Source organism: Myotis brandtii, unplaced genomic scaffold (genome assembly GCF_000412655.1).
Source record: "Myotis brandtii unplaced genomic scaffold, ASM41265v1 scaffold187, whole genome shotgun sequence".
In the NCBI taxonomy this organism is placed as follows: Eukaryota; Metazoa; Chordata; class Mammalia; order Chiroptera; family Vespertilionidae; genus Myotis; species Myotis brandtii.
In genome coordinates this window covers 4,485,471-4,502,720 of record NW_005356944.1, presented here as the reverse complement: position 1 = coordinate 4,502,720, position 17,250 = coordinate 4,485,471, and the positions used below count along the sequence as shown (strand labels likewise).

Below are 17,250 nucleotides of genomic sequence, written 5' to 3'. Positions count from 1 at the left end.
CTACTGGGGATGTGCCCGCAACCAAGGTACATGCCCTTGACCAGAATCAAACCTGGGACCTTTCAGTCCGCAGGCCAATGCTCTATCCACTGAGCCAAACCAGTTAGGGCCTCCCCATTTTTTATATATGTTTGAAATTTTCCACAATAAGTTATAAAAGATGTTGAAGTTTTCAAAAGCATTAGGAAAGTTCAATTTCTAATTTGTCTACAGTCTTTGTTAATTAGTAAATTTACTTCATCAAATTTTATATCTTTAAGGAATACCTCTTAAGGTACAAACCACATTCCTATTAACTTGTAATTATGGACATTCTTAATGTTTAATACTTTCCTATGTAAACACTATAATGTCATCTAAATTCTTATGTTTTAGAAAGTTTTATACACAAGAATTATAAATCAACTCACGTAAGAGAGGTCAATACTTAACAGCAATACACCATCTAATAACTCAGTTTCAGACACAAAAGGTTATACAAAAAGGTTTTATTAAGTACAGTTTCATATTTAGAAGAACATTCAAAATTACAAATGTGATTGGGTCTTTAGGATACATAATTCTTAAAAAACACAAGTTATATACAGACATTAGAAATTTAGTCTCCAAAATATTCAATAAAGATGTCTGGGTGACACTTATAGAACTGACCTAGCATTTTTTTCTTCTCTTTGGCAGACAGTTTTGGATCCTTATCAATAGTTTTTAATAAACTCAATAGCTCATCCTTGGTTGTCTTCTGTGTATGGTCCGAATAATCACTTTGATCAATTCTCTCACAAAAAGTATATCCTTAAATATTAAGAGTAAAAAGTTCAGTTAATGAATCTATTCTTTAGATTTAACTATAAAAATCAATATTTTTATATTTAGTCCCCATTTTATAAAATGCATGGAAGATGTTAAGCACTGCCAACTTTCTAAAGCTGGTCAATCTGCATTTGAGTTTAAGGAAGCTCTGCTAAGTCTGAGGAGGTTGTTTAAAGTTTAGTTGAAATTAGGTACAATTACTTACAGTAAAACACTTTCAAGTAAATAGTAGGAATTTATCTTTGGAAGATCATTAAAATAATATTTCTCAGATTACCTGTGCCTGTATTTGGATCTCTTCCCTTCTGAATGGCCATGAGCTTAACACTGACAATTTTATGTAGAGTTCCAGGAATCTTAAAAAAAAGAAGAAGAAGAAGGAAGAAGGGAGGAGAAGGAGGAGGAGGAGAGGGGGAGGAGGAGGGGGAGGAAGAGGAGGAGGAATAGGAAGAGGAGGAGGAGGAGACATTGGACATTATTCAAATGCATTTTAATCTAGTGACCTATTATATAAACTCAAATGAACTACTTTCAGAGTTTTACCTTAAAGACATCTTTTTGATGATCCATTAAAAAGAGTACCAGAAGATCAGTTTTGCCTTTAGATAAATTTTTATTGTCAACAACAGCTTTTGAGAACATCCTTTTCACAACCATTCGGTTGTCACTCTATAAAATAAAATAACACATACCTAATGGCACATATTTAAAAGTTCAACATAAAAGGCAAACGTTAAATATTAATAACTATTATCCTATTTCAGCATGCTGATGATGGAATAATGTGACACGTGGGTCCTATAAGTATTAGGATACCGAATACAATTAACATTTAGACAAAAGACTTACTTCTTTCTGTAATTTAAATTCAGAAGGATGTGCTGCAACAGCCATGAAATACAGTAGTCTTCTAAACTCTTCTCTGCTCTGGGAATCCAGAAGCTTTAGAAAGAGCTGAGTAGCTTCTAATGCTATTTCAGTCTTCCCATTCACTTTAGCCAAAAGAAAAGTGCTTTTAATTTTGACCAAATATGACTATATTAAAGGGAACAGTATTAAGATAAAGCTTAAGCTGAACAGTAAATGTATTCAAAATAATTTTCAAAAGCAAAAAACAAAACAAAAAGACTAGGAATTATAATGAATGACTGATACCATCAAGGAAGCCAATTCTCGAATTGGCAACTAATATCCTAAGTCCTTGTCATACATTACTCTTAGGATGTTAAATCCAAGTCTTGGCTTTGTACATAAATTTCCAGCCTGTTTTCCATCAATTCAATACATTTTCAGGGCACACTATAGGTACAATATTGATGTATCCAACCCTCCCTGAGAAAATAGCCTGGTATATTGGTAGAGGGACAAAGCAGGAGTCCCATTTTGAAGAGACTGAAGGAGAATGATGGTGGTATTGGTGTTCCTTTCTAAAGAAGAGAACAGCTACTCTATGCTTAATGAACTTCCAACGAATGAGAGTGGCATTCTGTGGGCACTAGAAGTTGTAGGTCACTTCAGAACTTATCAAAGCCTCTTTCCAAATGATCCCTAGATGTTTTGAAATAAACATAAAATCCAGATCCACTCCTAGCTTGAAGTTATACCATTCTGATTAATTTTGAGAACAATTTTTTTCTTGTTTCTTCCACAATACTAATTCTAGTATCCAGTAAGATTCTTACTTACCTAAGAGCTCTGCAATTCCATTATGAACATCACATAAGTGATTTAACAGAGGTTCCCTACTACTGTAATATTTGCCAATGGCATTAAACAGAAGTTCTTTCACTAAGTCTATTCTATCTGGTTGCTCAGGAAAGTTTCTGCTTATGTCCACCACCATCTGGTCTGGTAGGTATTCCAAGCAGTCAGTTGCTGCAGAGAGCCACTCATCTTCCCTATGTGGGGAAAAAAGAACCATTTTAAAAAGCCAAGAGTAACAAATATACACATAGTACCCATTTTACTAGCTATTTCCAGTTTGCCACCAGGATAAATTTCTACACACTTAGGTAAAGATATGTGTAATTCTTTTTAATATATAGAGAGGTCATGTATCACAGATAAAAAGTTCGGCTTATTAAATGTCTTCTTTTTCTTACCTTTTTAAAAAGTGAAAATGGAAGCTATCCAGTACAATATAGAGCTAAAAAGGACATCAAAATTCAAACTCTATTCTTTACATTTACAGTAGAGGCACAGAAACTCTTAAGTTACTTGCTCAAGGTCCCAGACAGGACTAGATCCCAGATCTGATTCCTAGACCACTATTTTTCTAATATAGTGTTCCTTACTTCAGAACTCTATATATAATGTCATCTCTCACTTTGGCTGAGAGAATAGAGAAAGATAAGGTAGGGTTTCAGAATAATTAAATATTAATTACCATTTCTAATAAAAATACCAGCTGAGTGACTTCAGAAAAAGGCTGTATTTCAAGACATAAAGTAACTTTTAAGATTTGATTTGTTAATATATATAGTTTAAAAATATTCATGTACTCTACTGCTATAGAACAACTATATCTACCACCCAGGTGCATTATCGGGGGCAGGTCACTTCATCTCTCTGGGCATCAGTTTCATCAAGTTTATAAGAAGCAGCGAGATGATCTTTAAGGTTACTTCTAGCACAATTGCTGATTCTGTATTTAAATTTAAGGTCATAATGTTTTCACGTTACTTTAGATTGTAGAAATGTAATTTAAATTCCTGTAGAATAATAAGCTCCCATTATACATGCAGAGTTCAATAACTAGTAAGTTGGGATTAACTTTTACATGTAAGGTTTTAAGTTAGCTTTTGACATTCAACTATTTGTTTATTAATAGCTCACTGGAATTTAGATCCGGTGAAGTACTAAACATGTTAAGTTGTATTTCTTTCTAACATTTCCATCTCTCTAACTATGCTGGAACACTATCTGCTAAGGCAAAATTATTAAAAATTAAATGAGCTTAAAATACAAGATTTTAACCTTTAATAATTATATTTAGGAGAGGAGCTCCAAAGTTATCAGGAATATAGTGCTCTGCTTTAAGGGGGGAAAATCATTATTTCCTTAACTTGAAGTTAATTTAAGCCTTTAAATCTTAAGATTTATATTCAGGAGGATGGTAGAGGTGAAACAAGAGTTACTTTCATTATATTTATTTAACAAAACTAGTTAATTTAAAAATACATATTTAACAGGTATTCTAGAGGCATATGAAATGCACATGTGGAGCCCTGGCCGGGTACCTCAGTTGGTTAGAGCATTGTCCCAATAGGCCAAGGTTGCAGTATGATCCCTGGTCAGGGCACATACAAGAAACAACCAATGAATGCATAAATAAGTGGAACAATAAGTCAATGTCTCTCTCTAAAATCAATAAGTAAATTTAAAAAATGTTTAAGCATATGTGGTCAAAAGATTCTAAGAATTTGCCAAATCTGTTCATTTTTTCCAGGTTTCTTTGAAGACCGACACCCCTAAGAGACCAAACAGACCTACATTTTAACAAAGATAAGAAGATGGAGCATAATCATTTTCTTCACTTGATGTACAAGTAAGTTATATGTGAAACAAAAATGAATATGAAAAATAATGAAATATAAATCTCTTTCTAATTTTGACCACAGTGATTTTGTTCTTTACTTTCCCAAATACTGATAATATCACCTGACAATGCATATCTGATTCTATGGACAGAAGAACTCAAAAGATTATCTTAAAACAATTAGCTATAACCATCCTACAAGCACACTCAAATTATTATATGTAGTTCCACATACTGAGAGTCACCATAAGCCTTGAGAATCCCTCGATCCAGGTAGTTACTATTGTTGACCAAGTCAGGCTGCCTCTTAGGTTGAGAAACTTTAGATACAACCTCTTGCTGTTTGAGTAAGGAGTCAAGAAGTGGAAGGTCTACAAGTTGCAGTAGACGCGCAATTGTTTCTTCTTGCCAAACTTCATTAATAACTACACAGGAAAAATGACAGGGCGAAAAATAACAATAGTTACTAAACGTTCATCATGAGATTTGTCTAGGCAGATATAAGCTAATAAATTGTGGCAAAAAAAAAAGTGAGAGAGAAATAGTCAACCTTATTAAGTGATTTCTGAAAACAATTCAAGATTTGTTTAAAGTGTAGGAGAACAGACTTTGGACAACAGGAATTCCTTTCATTCTTGTACTATAAAAAGCAATATGGCAGAGATAAGAAATCAAGTCATAAAGCATGTTAATAAGGACTTTGGAAGAATGGTTCATTCAATCTGAAAACTCGTTTGAAACTCTTGCCTGCAGATTATTCCACTCAGGGTTTCCACAACTAGGATGGGGGAGGGAAGGTGGAAATCAGTCATGAAACTATATTCCATTTCCACAGACAAGGAAGAATATAAGAATTCTGTTACTATTTTAATGGAATTTTCAAATTTTTATTTAACCTAATAAAATCTTAAGGAAATAAATATCTGAAAGCATATTTTAAATAAAAATCTACATGCAAAACATTTCAGATTTGAACCTCTGCCAGCTGACAGGACAAAAGTCAGTGTTCAAGAATTGCAACACTGATCTATTTGTTAAAGATAATAGACCTCTGTTAAAACTTAATATAAACAGTTTTAATACACAGTGTGCTCTTTCTTTGTGCTTTGAATATTTAAATTCTAAAAAAGGTTAAAATTGAAACATTTTTAAATAACTTTATTTGAAATTAGCCTTCTGCTTCTTACTTGCATCATCTTTAACTTACCTTGTGGAGACAAAGTTGCAGAGATATTTACATGAGGGGAGTTAGCAGGCTTTAAACTCAGATTTTCCCACAGGTCCTCTAAACTTGCTGATTTGATATCAGATGATTTAAAAAATGCATCTGTATACCTAAAATGAATTTATTTCATAAATTAATGCTTATTAGTAAGCCCACAGAAATATTTTAGTATTCGAGAGCCAAGAGTTTCTAGAAAGTTTATGTATTTGAGTAAAAACACAATACATGCAAATTCTAAGAGTAGAATAACATACAAAACATCCCACCTTTTTTATTAGGCCTAAATATACATACTCCAAATTCTCCTTTGAACATTTAGATTTAAGTAACTCAATGACTAAAATGTTAGTCTGAATTTTAAAACAAACTTCATTATGCTTAATGTTTTTTATTATCTCTATTTCTGGGGCATTCTTTGGTAGACAGTGCTAACCATTCTCCAAATACAAATCTACAACCCTTTATTCACAATTCTGAAACCCAAAAAGCTTGGAAAAAATCTAAAGTTTATTCAGAACTCATATGATGACAAAACTTGTTTTGAGACTATCATAGTTTTTATGTATCCCAGTTAGTATGAGTGTTTTGTTTACTGCAAAAACATTAATAAGTTGATTAAAGATCCTTCTAGGGGTGTTATCTAATATATATGTACAAAATACCTTTCTAAACTCTCCTAAGTTCCAAATTCCTAAACGAATCAGTCAGGTCCCCAGAGGTTTCAGATAAAGCGTGTGGACCTGCATCTGGAAAGTGTTGACTTGCCCTACCTTACCCTCATATTTCCTTCCCACATATAGCGGTAAATTTTATTATGTTTTAAATATACAGTTTTAAAATATTTGAAAGTCAATACATTAAACTTGTGTCAGCTCTGAATTATAAGAGCTTCAATTACCTCTGCACGATTGAGGTGAGGGGAATAAAAGGAAAAAGTTTTGGGTTTTTTTTATAACAAATAACTCAGTTCATTATGTACTTATCACCTACATTCATTTCAGTCACTGGGGTTTTACAGTTCTGTCCCACAGTCTCCCTTTATATGTCTCCCTCATCTTCACCACTGCCGTTTGCTTCACCCTCATCTGTAGACTGCAATATTGCAATAAATTCCAAACTGGCTCTCCCCATTAGGCTGACCGTACAGCTGCCAGGATGACCTTTCTAAAATGCAATCTCATCCTGCTTAAAATCTTTCTGTGGCTTCTCAAAACTGTATGACCAGGCACAAACTCCTTAATATGTCATATGAAACCTGTGCATTCTAGCTCTCACATGCCTTTCATACTTCACATCTACCATTTTGTGGAATCTAGTAATACCCTACCTGCCTGCGTTCACCTTCTCTGTTCTCATACCATTTTGTGGATAAGCTAACATTTTTTACACTATAAAGTGTAACTTGAAGCAGAAAAATCAGTTTGTTGATTGTTCATATTTTATATTTAGCAGAAACAAACAAGAATTCTAAAAGGTAGCAAAAAAATAAAAGTTCACTCTACTTGATCAAATTTATCCACAAACCCAGATTTTAGCCTAATTTACTAATTCAAAAGAAACAAAGCCAGTCAGCATCTTATTAATAAGTAGACAAAATCCTGCCAGTATGCCCATGAGAACCTTATATTATATACTAACCTAGAAGGTGAATGTAGTTTATTCTCTTTGCCAAATTGACTGTCTTGGTTGGGTACTGTTGTGAATCTATAAAGGCTGCAACTACTATCTTCAAACATAGGTTTTTTGTCTTTTCTAAAGACTTTGGTTGGAACTGCTTCAAATACTTTGTAGTCCATAAGTGCTTGACACACTCTTACTACTTTGGCCCGAGGAATATCTATATCACCAAAATATTTATTCTGAATTAGGTGAGAAAAAATAACATCGACAGCTTCTGAACCAACAAAGCAGTCATTGTGTCTTTTTAAATGGTGCCTTCGTTTTTTCACCTCCACTTGTGTTTGAAGAGTGTTTATAATGCTACTCCATACATATGTGGCTCCAAATGGTTTCTGGGCCACACTGAAACCTGGAATGGAAAAAAATCACAGAGTAACCTTATTGATTTATGATAAGGTCTAAGAAATCCTTAAGCAAAAAGTGGCAATTTCTAAAGTTATTAAAAGGAACAATTGTGAAGTCAGCTTCTTATTGAAATATCAAATTATTAGTAACAATTCATTTAAAAAATATAATGCCTACTATATGCTAAACACTGTCCTGTGTACTAGGATACAAAGTGAACAAAATAAAGTCCCTGTTCTCATGGATGTATACTTTATGGGAAGATACAGACAATACAAATATGTTAGATCAATGCGAAGAAGAAAACTAAAGCTAGGTAAGGAAGAAAATGCTATTTTAGATGGACATCAGGAAACACCTTTCTGACCATGTGATTTCTGAGCAGAAACCTGAGTTTCTGGGCACCATTTAAAAACCAGGAAGCAGCCCGGCTGGTGTTGCTCAGTGGTTGAGCGTTGACCCATGAACCCCAAGGTTACCAGTATGATTCCCAGTCAGGGCACATGCCTGGATTGTGGGCTCGATCCCCAGTAGAGGCCATGCAGGAGGTAGCCAATCGATGATGTTTCTCTCTCATCAAAGTTTCTATCTCTCCATTCTCTCTCCCTTCCTCTATAAAAATAACAACAACAAAAAACTACAACAACAGAAAGCAAGCTATGCATATATTAGGGGAAAGAGCAGAGAGAACAGAAAGAGCAAAGGCCTTGAGAAGAAGAAGGAGACCAGCATGGTTTGTGTGGGTGACAAAGGGAGAGAACAGTAGGAAGTGAGATCAGAGAAGAGTAGAAATAGGGTTTGGGGCTCAGGGTTTGCAGATCAAGTAGGACCTTGTGGCAGTTACTAATTATGTGCAAGGAACTCTATTAAGTGCATTAATGATCTAATCTTCATAGCAACCCTATGAGGGAGATATCATTTCTTTTTAAAAGATGGAAAACAAACTCACAGAGGTTAAGGGTAATTCCAGACATTATAAGAGGTGGTATTGGATTTGGCTCATGTTCTATATAATTTTAAAGCATTATCAATCAGATAGATAGATAGATAGAGATATAGTTATAGATACACACACATGGTTGTTGCATCAGTAAAACAGTAAGGAATATGGGGAATTGTAATTAAAGAAACTACTACTGGAAATTACATTCCTGCCTTCTTAGGTAAAATAGAATATGGAAGGTGAAAGCAAAGATAAGTTCCTGAAGGACATGAAAACTCCACTTAATGCACTAGAATCATAAATTTTAAGTGGGTCTTTTGGAATTCATCTTTTGTGTTGCAATTAATATAATGAGTGTAGTCGACCATCTATATATATAAAAGCCTAAGCAACCATTATGACCAGATATATAAAAGCCTAAGCAACCATTATGACCAGACGACCAAATGACCGGCTGGTAGCTTTGAGGTGCACTGATCACCAGGGGGCAGACGCTCAACACAGGAGCTGCCCCCTGGTGGTCAGTGCGCTCCCACAGCCAATTTCCTGCGGCCAGCCAACCTCTCGCGGTCCCTCTCCCTGACTGGCCAGCCCCGATCGCAGGCCAGGCCAAGGGACCCCACCCGTGCATGAATTCGTGCACCGGGGCTCTAATTATACTATAATTTTGTAGCTACTAGAAATGTTAACATCTTTACCATGAAAATACTAACATACAAACACACATATACATAAAGCCCTTGACTGCTTATTTGTAGATTTTCAATACCAAAAGCTGATGGGTAATTTTCTATCTACCTATTATGATGATGTTATTTTAAATAATCATTGATTGTTTTTAATTATCAAAATTCTATTTTAAAATTCAAGATACTTTATAATCTAGTAATAAACAAAGAAGGAGGAAATTTCTTCCAGTTTTCCAAATACCATGTGAGCAGTTTTAAGAATGAAATTATAGAGAATCAACCAGAAAAATCAAATTGGAACTAGATTTAATGCTGGTACAGTATTTAGTCTCTACTGAATAAAGCCAGAATCAGGCATTTGATGGAATCTCAAAATATGTCCAGGTCATTAATGGTATCCAGGACTCAGGAGCAGCTATGCTGTTTCCAGCCACAATGACTAAACAGAAGGAGTATTAGCCATTACTATGCTTAACTTCCTAAACTACTAGAGATTATAGTGAAGATTTAAATGAACTTAATGTCTGCTTTTTAGTCTCCTTCATATCTTCATTGTATTATTAATAACTAACATTTAGTACTTACAACATGACAAGCTCTGCCTTCTCTCACTTAATCCTGATAAACTTCTCTGAAATAGTCATTAACAATCCTATTTTGAGGTAATTAAGGCTTAGTGAATTAAACAAACTTGCCCTCAGTTTCATAGGTAGTAAATATATACTAGTTTTTCCTAGTACTTAAATATAAATATATTAAAGCAAGCCACCAATCAATGTCACCCCAATAAATTCTTTTTAAAAATATTTTTATTTTTTTAAATATATTTTTATTGATTTCAGAGAGGAAGGGAGAGATAGAAACTTCAATGATGAGAGACTATCATTAATTGGCTGGCTCCTTCACACCCCCTACTAGGGATCGAGCCTACAACCAGGGCATGTGCCCTTGACCGGAATCGAACCAGGGACCCTTCAGTCCACAAGCTGACGCTATATCCACTGAGTGAAACCGGCTAGGGCCCCAATAAATTCAATAAAAAGTAAGCCACCAGATAGTTTTAGCATTAACTTTCATTGAAGAATTGGATTAAGTGAAAGACCTTTAAGTGAGCCAATAAGATCAGGAGAAACAAAATACACAACTTTAAGATTTGTGAACCCTTAACTAAGTTATTTAAAAACACTTAGTAGTTAGCACTCCTAAAATAAGGCAGGATATCATAAATTCTATAATATGTCCTATCCACAGTACACAGGGGTAAGACAGGAACGGAAAATAAGCCAGATTCAATCTTGCAGAGATCAGATTGCCTTTTAAGTACCAGTGAAACAGACTTCTGGTTTAGTGATAATATTAATGATGAAACACATAAGTCAGCTGAGCTACAAGTAGGTTGGCATACAAACTCTAAAAGATAAGGCTGAGTCACTTATTAATTTGAGATCAATAAGACAACGGAAGTGGGTGAGAGGTAGGGAATACACAGCTTCAATGACGTGGAAAAGGCTAATCTGCACAAGGGAATTAAGAAGTACATAATAAATTTCCTCATATTAACTTGCTGCTTAAATATGGGAAATCAGGAAGTTTTTCAGGTTGGATAACACAGTATAAAAGATTAAAGAACAGGTTAGAGCAGGATAGTAGGCACCTGTGAGCCACACAATCTTTTCAGAGTCCTCTAGGCATGATACAATTCAGCCCTTTCAGGTCCCCTCTGTTCTCACTGGCCATTAATTCCCAACCTTTGCACAATGAGATAGTTCCCCTCAAGCATTGCCACCCACAAACCCAAACTAGCTCATGTTCATACAGATACTTTAATACATAATATATCCTGGATCTAACAAGTAAATGTGCCAAAACCCACACCAGGGTAACCTGTTTTTTTAATGCTGACTTCACCAATTGAACACAGATTCCCCAACATGCTATTTTAAAACTTCTTATTTATCACCATCTAATAGCTGAAATGAACATTGGTATAGCAGACCATGTCCAGTAAGATAAATTATTGTGATTTCTAAACAGAATTCAAGAAATCAGAAGTATACAATGAATGCTTTGTAAGCCCAGCAACCAGAATTGAAGCTTTAGCTTATCCTCAAAACTCATGTGTATGTGAGTTGGAAAATTCTTTAAAATTTATCACTGTTTACAACTTTTTTAAAAAATATATTTTTATTGATTTTAGAGAAAAAGGGAGAGGGAAAGAAGGATAGAAACATCAATGATGACAAAGAATCATTGATCAGCTGCCTCCTGCTCATCCCCCACTGGGGATGGAGCCCGCAACCCAGGCATGTGCCCTTGACTGGAATCAAACCTGGGACTCTTCAGTCCGCAGGCCGATGCTCAATCCACTAAGCCAAACCAGCCAGGGTACTGTTTACATCTTGATGCTTCCTTATTTATGTTTGGTCAAATGTGTTCTAAAATCATCATTTCCAAAGATTCAAAGAGTCCAAAGACCAGCTGCGATCACCCTGAATAAAAGGTTTACCTCTTGGTTGGTTTCTCCATTTAGTGCTACAAGAGTTGAATGCTATGTTTAATGCTGGCTTCAGATCTAAACTGCTGATTATAGGATTTTAGAGACTGAAATTATACCTCTCCATTTAGATGTAGATATTGAGCTCCAAATACAACATAGTAAGAAATGAAACATACAAAAAATTTTACCCTATCAGATAAAAAGCTTTTTGGAAGGTGGCCTAACAAGAGGCTCAGAGATTGTTTTAAATCAGATCTGTAGTATACTACACATGTTTTTAAGCACTATATAAATCTAGGCTAGTTAATATTCATTTTTCAAGCAGTCTCACCTTTATTTGCTTGAAAACAATAGCCTTTTTTCAAAAGCAAAGACCTGCCCTTTTATGTATTTGAAGTCTACCAAAGAGAATTACCAATAATAAAAAAGTTAAGCTTCTAATATTGAACTCTGATATGTATTTGTGATACAACAAATAACCATCTTCACTTCTAAAAATGCACACTAAATAATCAAGCTATTACTATAATAGTTCCTAAAAATCAAGTCATAAGGCAGACATGTCAAGAAATGACACTTACTCAAGAGTTACAAGGGGATAATCAACATCAACCATGATCTGTGCAGTCAGCATCAACTGTGGTCCTGCTAGCAAAACCTATTTAAGGACTAAAACACTTACATGATAATTGAAATAGTGAGTTTATGTTAACTCCTTAGATCAATATACACATTATAAAATTGGATCCCATGGCCCTGGCCAGGTAGCTCAGTTGGTTAGAGCATTGTTCTGATATGCCAAGGTTGCAGGTTCAATCCCTGTCAGGACACATACAAGAAGCAACCAATGAATACATGGAACAGACTGACAGATGTAAGAGGGGAGTGGGGTGGAGGGGACTGGATAAAGGAAGATAAAGGGATTAGCTAAAGAACATATGTGCATAACCCAAGGACACAGAAAATAGTGTGGTGAGGGCTGAGGGAGGGGGTGATGGGGGCTGGGTGGAAGTGGGCAAGGGTGGGGAAATGGGAGATCTACAATAGTGTCAACAATAAAAAATTCAAATTAAAAAGAAAAGAAGAAGAAAAAAAAGTCCTGGCCATTGTGGTTCAGTTGGTTGGAGCATTGCCCAATACACCAAAAGATGGGTGTGTGTGTGTGGGGGGGGGCAGCCAATCAATGTTTTTCTCTCACATCTTTTTTGTTGTTACTGTTAATCCTCACCCAAGGATATTTTTCTCCATTGTTTTTAAGAGGGAGAGGGAGAGATAGAGAGAAACATAAATTGGTTGCCACAGGCGCCCTGACCAGGGCCTAAGATCAAGCCTGCAACCGAGGTACCAGAATTGAACCTGTGACCCTTCAGTCAGAGGGCCGACGCTCTAATCACTGAGTGAAACTGGCTAGGGCTTTCATATCTTGTTTCGCTCTCACATCAATGTTTCTCTCTTTATCTCCTCCTTCCTCTCTCTAAAATTAGTTTAAAAAAATAGAAGCAACCAATAAATCATAAATAGGTAGAACAACAAATCAATGCTTGTTTCTCAAATCAACCAATAAAAATAAATAAAACTGGATCCCAATGTAATATAAACATACACACAGAATTACTAAAATATGCTAAAAATGAACATGTAATAATTTCATTTTCAGGCATTAAACTACCCCCTTACCACCCTCCAAATGCAGATAGCTCATAGGCAGTTTCCACAAAATTTTATTTTTTAATCCTCACCCGAAGGTATTTTTTCCATTTATATTTTTTTTAAGAGAGAGTTGAGGGAGGGAGGTGGGGGAGGAGAGAGATCAAACATCCATGTGAGAGAGACACATGGATTGGTTGCCTACCACACATGCCCCGACCACCTTGCAACCGAAGTATGTGCCTTTGGCTGGGAATCCAACCCAAGACCCTTCAGTCTGAGGGCCAACACTGTAACCACCGAGTAAACCCGGCCAGAACAGTTTCCACAAAATTTGAAGAATAGTGACCTGGTGCCTTATTTCTTTCAAATTTCCTTATAGTTTACAGAGACTCAAATTATTTAAATGACTTATGGAGTGCTTCACATAATACAGTTGGTTATTCAATACTTGTAAATTATTACCAACTTTTTAAAAGAAGGGTTAACACAGTGGTTCATAGTGGGTGATTTTATTCCCCACTAGACATTTGACAACGTCTAAGAGACATTATGGTGTCACAAGCTGTGTAGGAGGGATGCTACTGGCATCTAGTGGGTTGAGGGTCCAGAGATGCTGCTAAACATCCAATAATGCACAGGGCCAGCCACGAAAACAAAGCAAACGTCAATAGTGCCAAAGTTCAGAAACTTTTGGTTGATCAAATATGGTTCAGACTTGGAAACTTGTGTTAATGCAGTAGGTACAGTGGTAGGTTCTGTGAATACAAAGCATAAAATAAGAGCATAGGTTTTGAAATCCCAGAGACTTGGGTTCCATTCTTGGCTCCATCATTTACTAAAATAATGCAATCTGCCCTAGCCGGTTTGGCTCAATGGATAGAGCGTTGGCCTGTGTACTGAAAGGTCCCAGGTTCAATTCCGGTCAAGGGTGTATACCCAGGTTGTGGGCTCGATCCCCAGTAGGGGGTGTGCAGGAGGCAGCCAATCAATGATTCTCTCTCATCATTGATGTTTCTATCTCTCTCTCCCTCTCCCTTCATTTATGAAATCAATTTTTAAAATACTTTAAAAATGTTACCAAATAAAAAATAAAATAATGCAACCTTGGACGAACTACCCAACCTTTTTGTTTCAAAACAGAGTTAATTCCACTTCTCTCAGTTACTGTGAGGATCATTTGAAACAACATATGTAAAGTGGCTAGCACAGTACACAGCGATTAACAGAAAATAAAGGGGGGAACTGTCACAATCTAGAAGAGCCTAATGAGACATGGACTCAATGTAATGTAATCTCTTAGGAGGATTCTTGAATAGAAAAAAAAGACAGTAGGCAAAAACTGAGGAAATCTAAGTGTGGGCTTAGTTAATAATAATGTATCAATATTAATTGTGACAAATATACTAAACTAATGTCAGATGTAAATAAAAGGGAAACTGAGTGAAGGACATATGGGAATTTTTTTGTAAATCTAAGTCTATTCTAAAATTTTAAATATTTATTCAAAAAGTAAAAAGACATCTAAAAATCCTCTACTTAAAATATTTTCTCACACACACACAAAGTAAAAAAGAAAAGTGACAGAATCTTTCTTCCTCTCTCTTTCTCTGAACTAATAGGACACAGTCTCTACCCTCAAAGGACACAGTCCCTGCTCTTTACCTATTCATACCACCTGGATGATGATGTCAAGCTCTGAACAATATTCAATTAAATAAAGGCCAATAGCAGATGTGAGGACAAGATGTGAAACATACCAGAGGATTTAACTCTTCATCAGAAAATATAAGAATTCTAAATCATTTAAGATTTAAGAGAATTTTATTTAAGGATTATATTTGTCAAAAGATGTTTTAAGACATTACGTAATTACAGAATTGTCAAGACAAAGAAAAAGGACTATATTTATTAGGTACTAACCAAATCCTGACAATAGATAAAGGTAGAGAACTGTGTTCTGAGTGTTAAAACTGGGCAGCTGTGACTGAGTGGGGGAAAATTCCTGTACACTGATTCCAGTATTGCAACACTTTTACTGCATATTGGTTTGGGAGTCCAAAGTTTGTTTTCCTCTTATATGTCATTAGAATTGTCATGCAGAAGACTGAGATTGCCTCTGAAAAGAAGGTTGCAGGCAGGTAAAGTATGTAAAATAAATCTCTACTAATAAGGACAATTTAAAAATATGTTAAGAGAGCTATCAACAAAAGTAGGCATTGGCCACTGCTTTAATTCATACAGATTAATGAGATAGCGTATGGGAAGTACTTTGAGCTCCCTGGAAAAGTGATACCAGGTGAATTCAAAGAATTAAGTTACAGTATAAAGGGATAGCAGGATAACATACCACTTTCTTGTTTGTCTATATTAAAAGACAAATATCTTTGAAGTACTTACTGAAAGTTAACATACAGACTTTTCTACACAAATCAGGTCCCTAGTCGTACAGCCCCTTTAAGGTATGGCAGAGTTATTAATCGGTAGAGAAACAAACGTGCAAAGCTGCTTGCCAGAGCACACAGAAAGGGAATGGCAAGGAACCAGGAACGGAGGCTCCTATTACTGTGCTTACTGGGACTGGGACAAGGCAACTAAAGGGTGGAAGAGGTAGGTTGCTAACAAATGCTAACAGGTAGGTTGCGACTGTAGCAAGCCAAACAAATGAGAAAAGGCAGTGGGCCCTTTTCTGCCACTGCACCCGGTGTGCAGAGAACAGTGGTCTTGTCCTTGGGTTCAAATCCACTAAGCAGAACTTCAACTCTTCTTTCTGAAAGTCCTCTACTTAATTTTGAACACATATTCCCTTCCACCCTCTAAGAATCTGTTCACAAATGCCCCAAGCTTAGAATTGGTATTTCAGTTGTTGGAGAAAATAGGATGCCATATTTTTAATTATGTAAAATTTGGGAATTTCTTTCACTCAGAAAGTGAGCCTAAAGATTTCTCATGACTATTTCCAGTATCATTTGATTTTAAATTCTCAAATGATGAAAAGTATTTTCCTTCATAATGTAAAACAAGAAAAAAATTCTGAATGTAGATATCATGTGCTTTTCTGAATCCTTTAAATTGGATCAGAATAGGTCAATATTATGATTGTTCTTAGAAAAGTACAGAAGAAAAGCAGTTCTTAGTCACAATTTGTCATTAACTTTTGAAGATTATAAGGAACATTACTAATTATAAGTCAAACACAAGACTGGGGCCACTGAGATGCACCCATTTGACCCAAGTCAATTCACTGACCACTGACACCTGGTTAGCATTTTACAAAGGAAAAGCTTTTTGTCAGATAGGAACCAATTCACCTAATACCCCACACTGCAGCTACAGAAAGGGGGGAAAGCTGCAACTTATCTAAAAGGGGGGAAAAAAAGCCAAGTGTTATCTGGATATCTTAACTATATTTTCTGAGTTATAGATATGCTAAAATGGAAATTTTGTAACTGATCACCCGATTCCGTTTATTTGGACATTTAAAGAAACTAGGATACTAAGCATAGTGCCCCCAAAGATATGATTAAACTGGTGGCAGAATTCACCAGCGTCTTTCCTAATGTCATGCAACTATTAAAAAAAAAAAGTCAAAAACCTGTATTCATTGAAATATTCCTTATCCAGAAAGTGTATCCCGCGCGAGAACAGTAGCCTCAGCTCACCTGCCCGCCCGGTGACCCTTCCCCTCCCGGGACAGGGTCCTCAGCACCTACCGGGAGGCCTCTGCGCCGGGCGCGGGAGAGCGGAGAGGTTCAGCGCCGCCGCCTTCTCCCGCACCGTGGCCATGGCCGTGGCTACGGGAACACCACCTCCTTAGTCCGCTGCGTTGTGAAGTAGGAGCCCGCGGCTGCCAGTTAACTGGTCCGGGACGGGGCG

General features: G+C 36.1%; 1 protein-coding gene and 1 long non-coding RNA gene across 3 annotated transcripts in view; one reads left to right on the top strand and one right to left on the bottom strand.

The window, feature by feature from the left end:
- Positions 1-473: 473 nt before the first annotated feature.
- Positions 474-17,212, bottom strand: DEPDC7 (DEP domain containing 7). 2 transcript variants are annotated; one of them, XM_005864399.2, is made up of 9 exons: positions 17,088-17,212; positions 7,212-7,602; positions 5,556-5,683; positions 4,584-4,773; positions 2,497-2,708; positions 1,660-1,802; positions 1,354-1,479; positions 1,088-1,166; positions 474-792 (listed from the first exon to the last, which is right to left on the bottom strand). In XM_005864399.2, exons 1-9 carry the CDS (start codon positions 17,158-17,160, stop codon positions 599-601), a joined length of 1,536 nt encoding a protein of 511 aa, XP_005864461.1. In that variant the 5' UTR covers positions 17,161-17,212; the 3' UTR covers positions 474-598. The 2 variants fall into 2 exon arrangements, with proteins under 2 accessions (XP_005864461.1, XP_014393639.1); XM_014538153.1 differs by having other exon boundaries at positions 17,037-17,120.
- LOC106725784 overlaps positions 4,152-17,250 on the top strand; it is an 18,119-nt gene continuing 5,020 nt past the window's right edge. The window contains exon 1 of the long non-coding RNA XR_001361741.1: positions 4,152-4,357. This is a non-coding gene — a long non-coding RNA (uncharacterized LOC106725784). The remainder of the gene's footprint in view (positions 4,358-17,250) is intronic.

Coding starts and splice junctions, on each gene's coding strand:
- DEPDC7 (XM_005864399.2), bottom strand. CDS start 17,160: ATGGCCACGGTGCGGGAGAAGGCGGCGGCGCTGAACCTCTCCGCTCTC. Junction 1,480..1,659: donor AATTTAAATTACAGAAAGAA/GTAAGTCTTTTG, acceptor TTTATTTTATAG/AGTGACAACCGAATGGTTGT. Junction 793..1,087: donor AGATCCAAATACAGGCACAG/GTAATCTGAGAA, acceptor TTAATATTTAAG/GATATACTTTTTGTGAGAGA.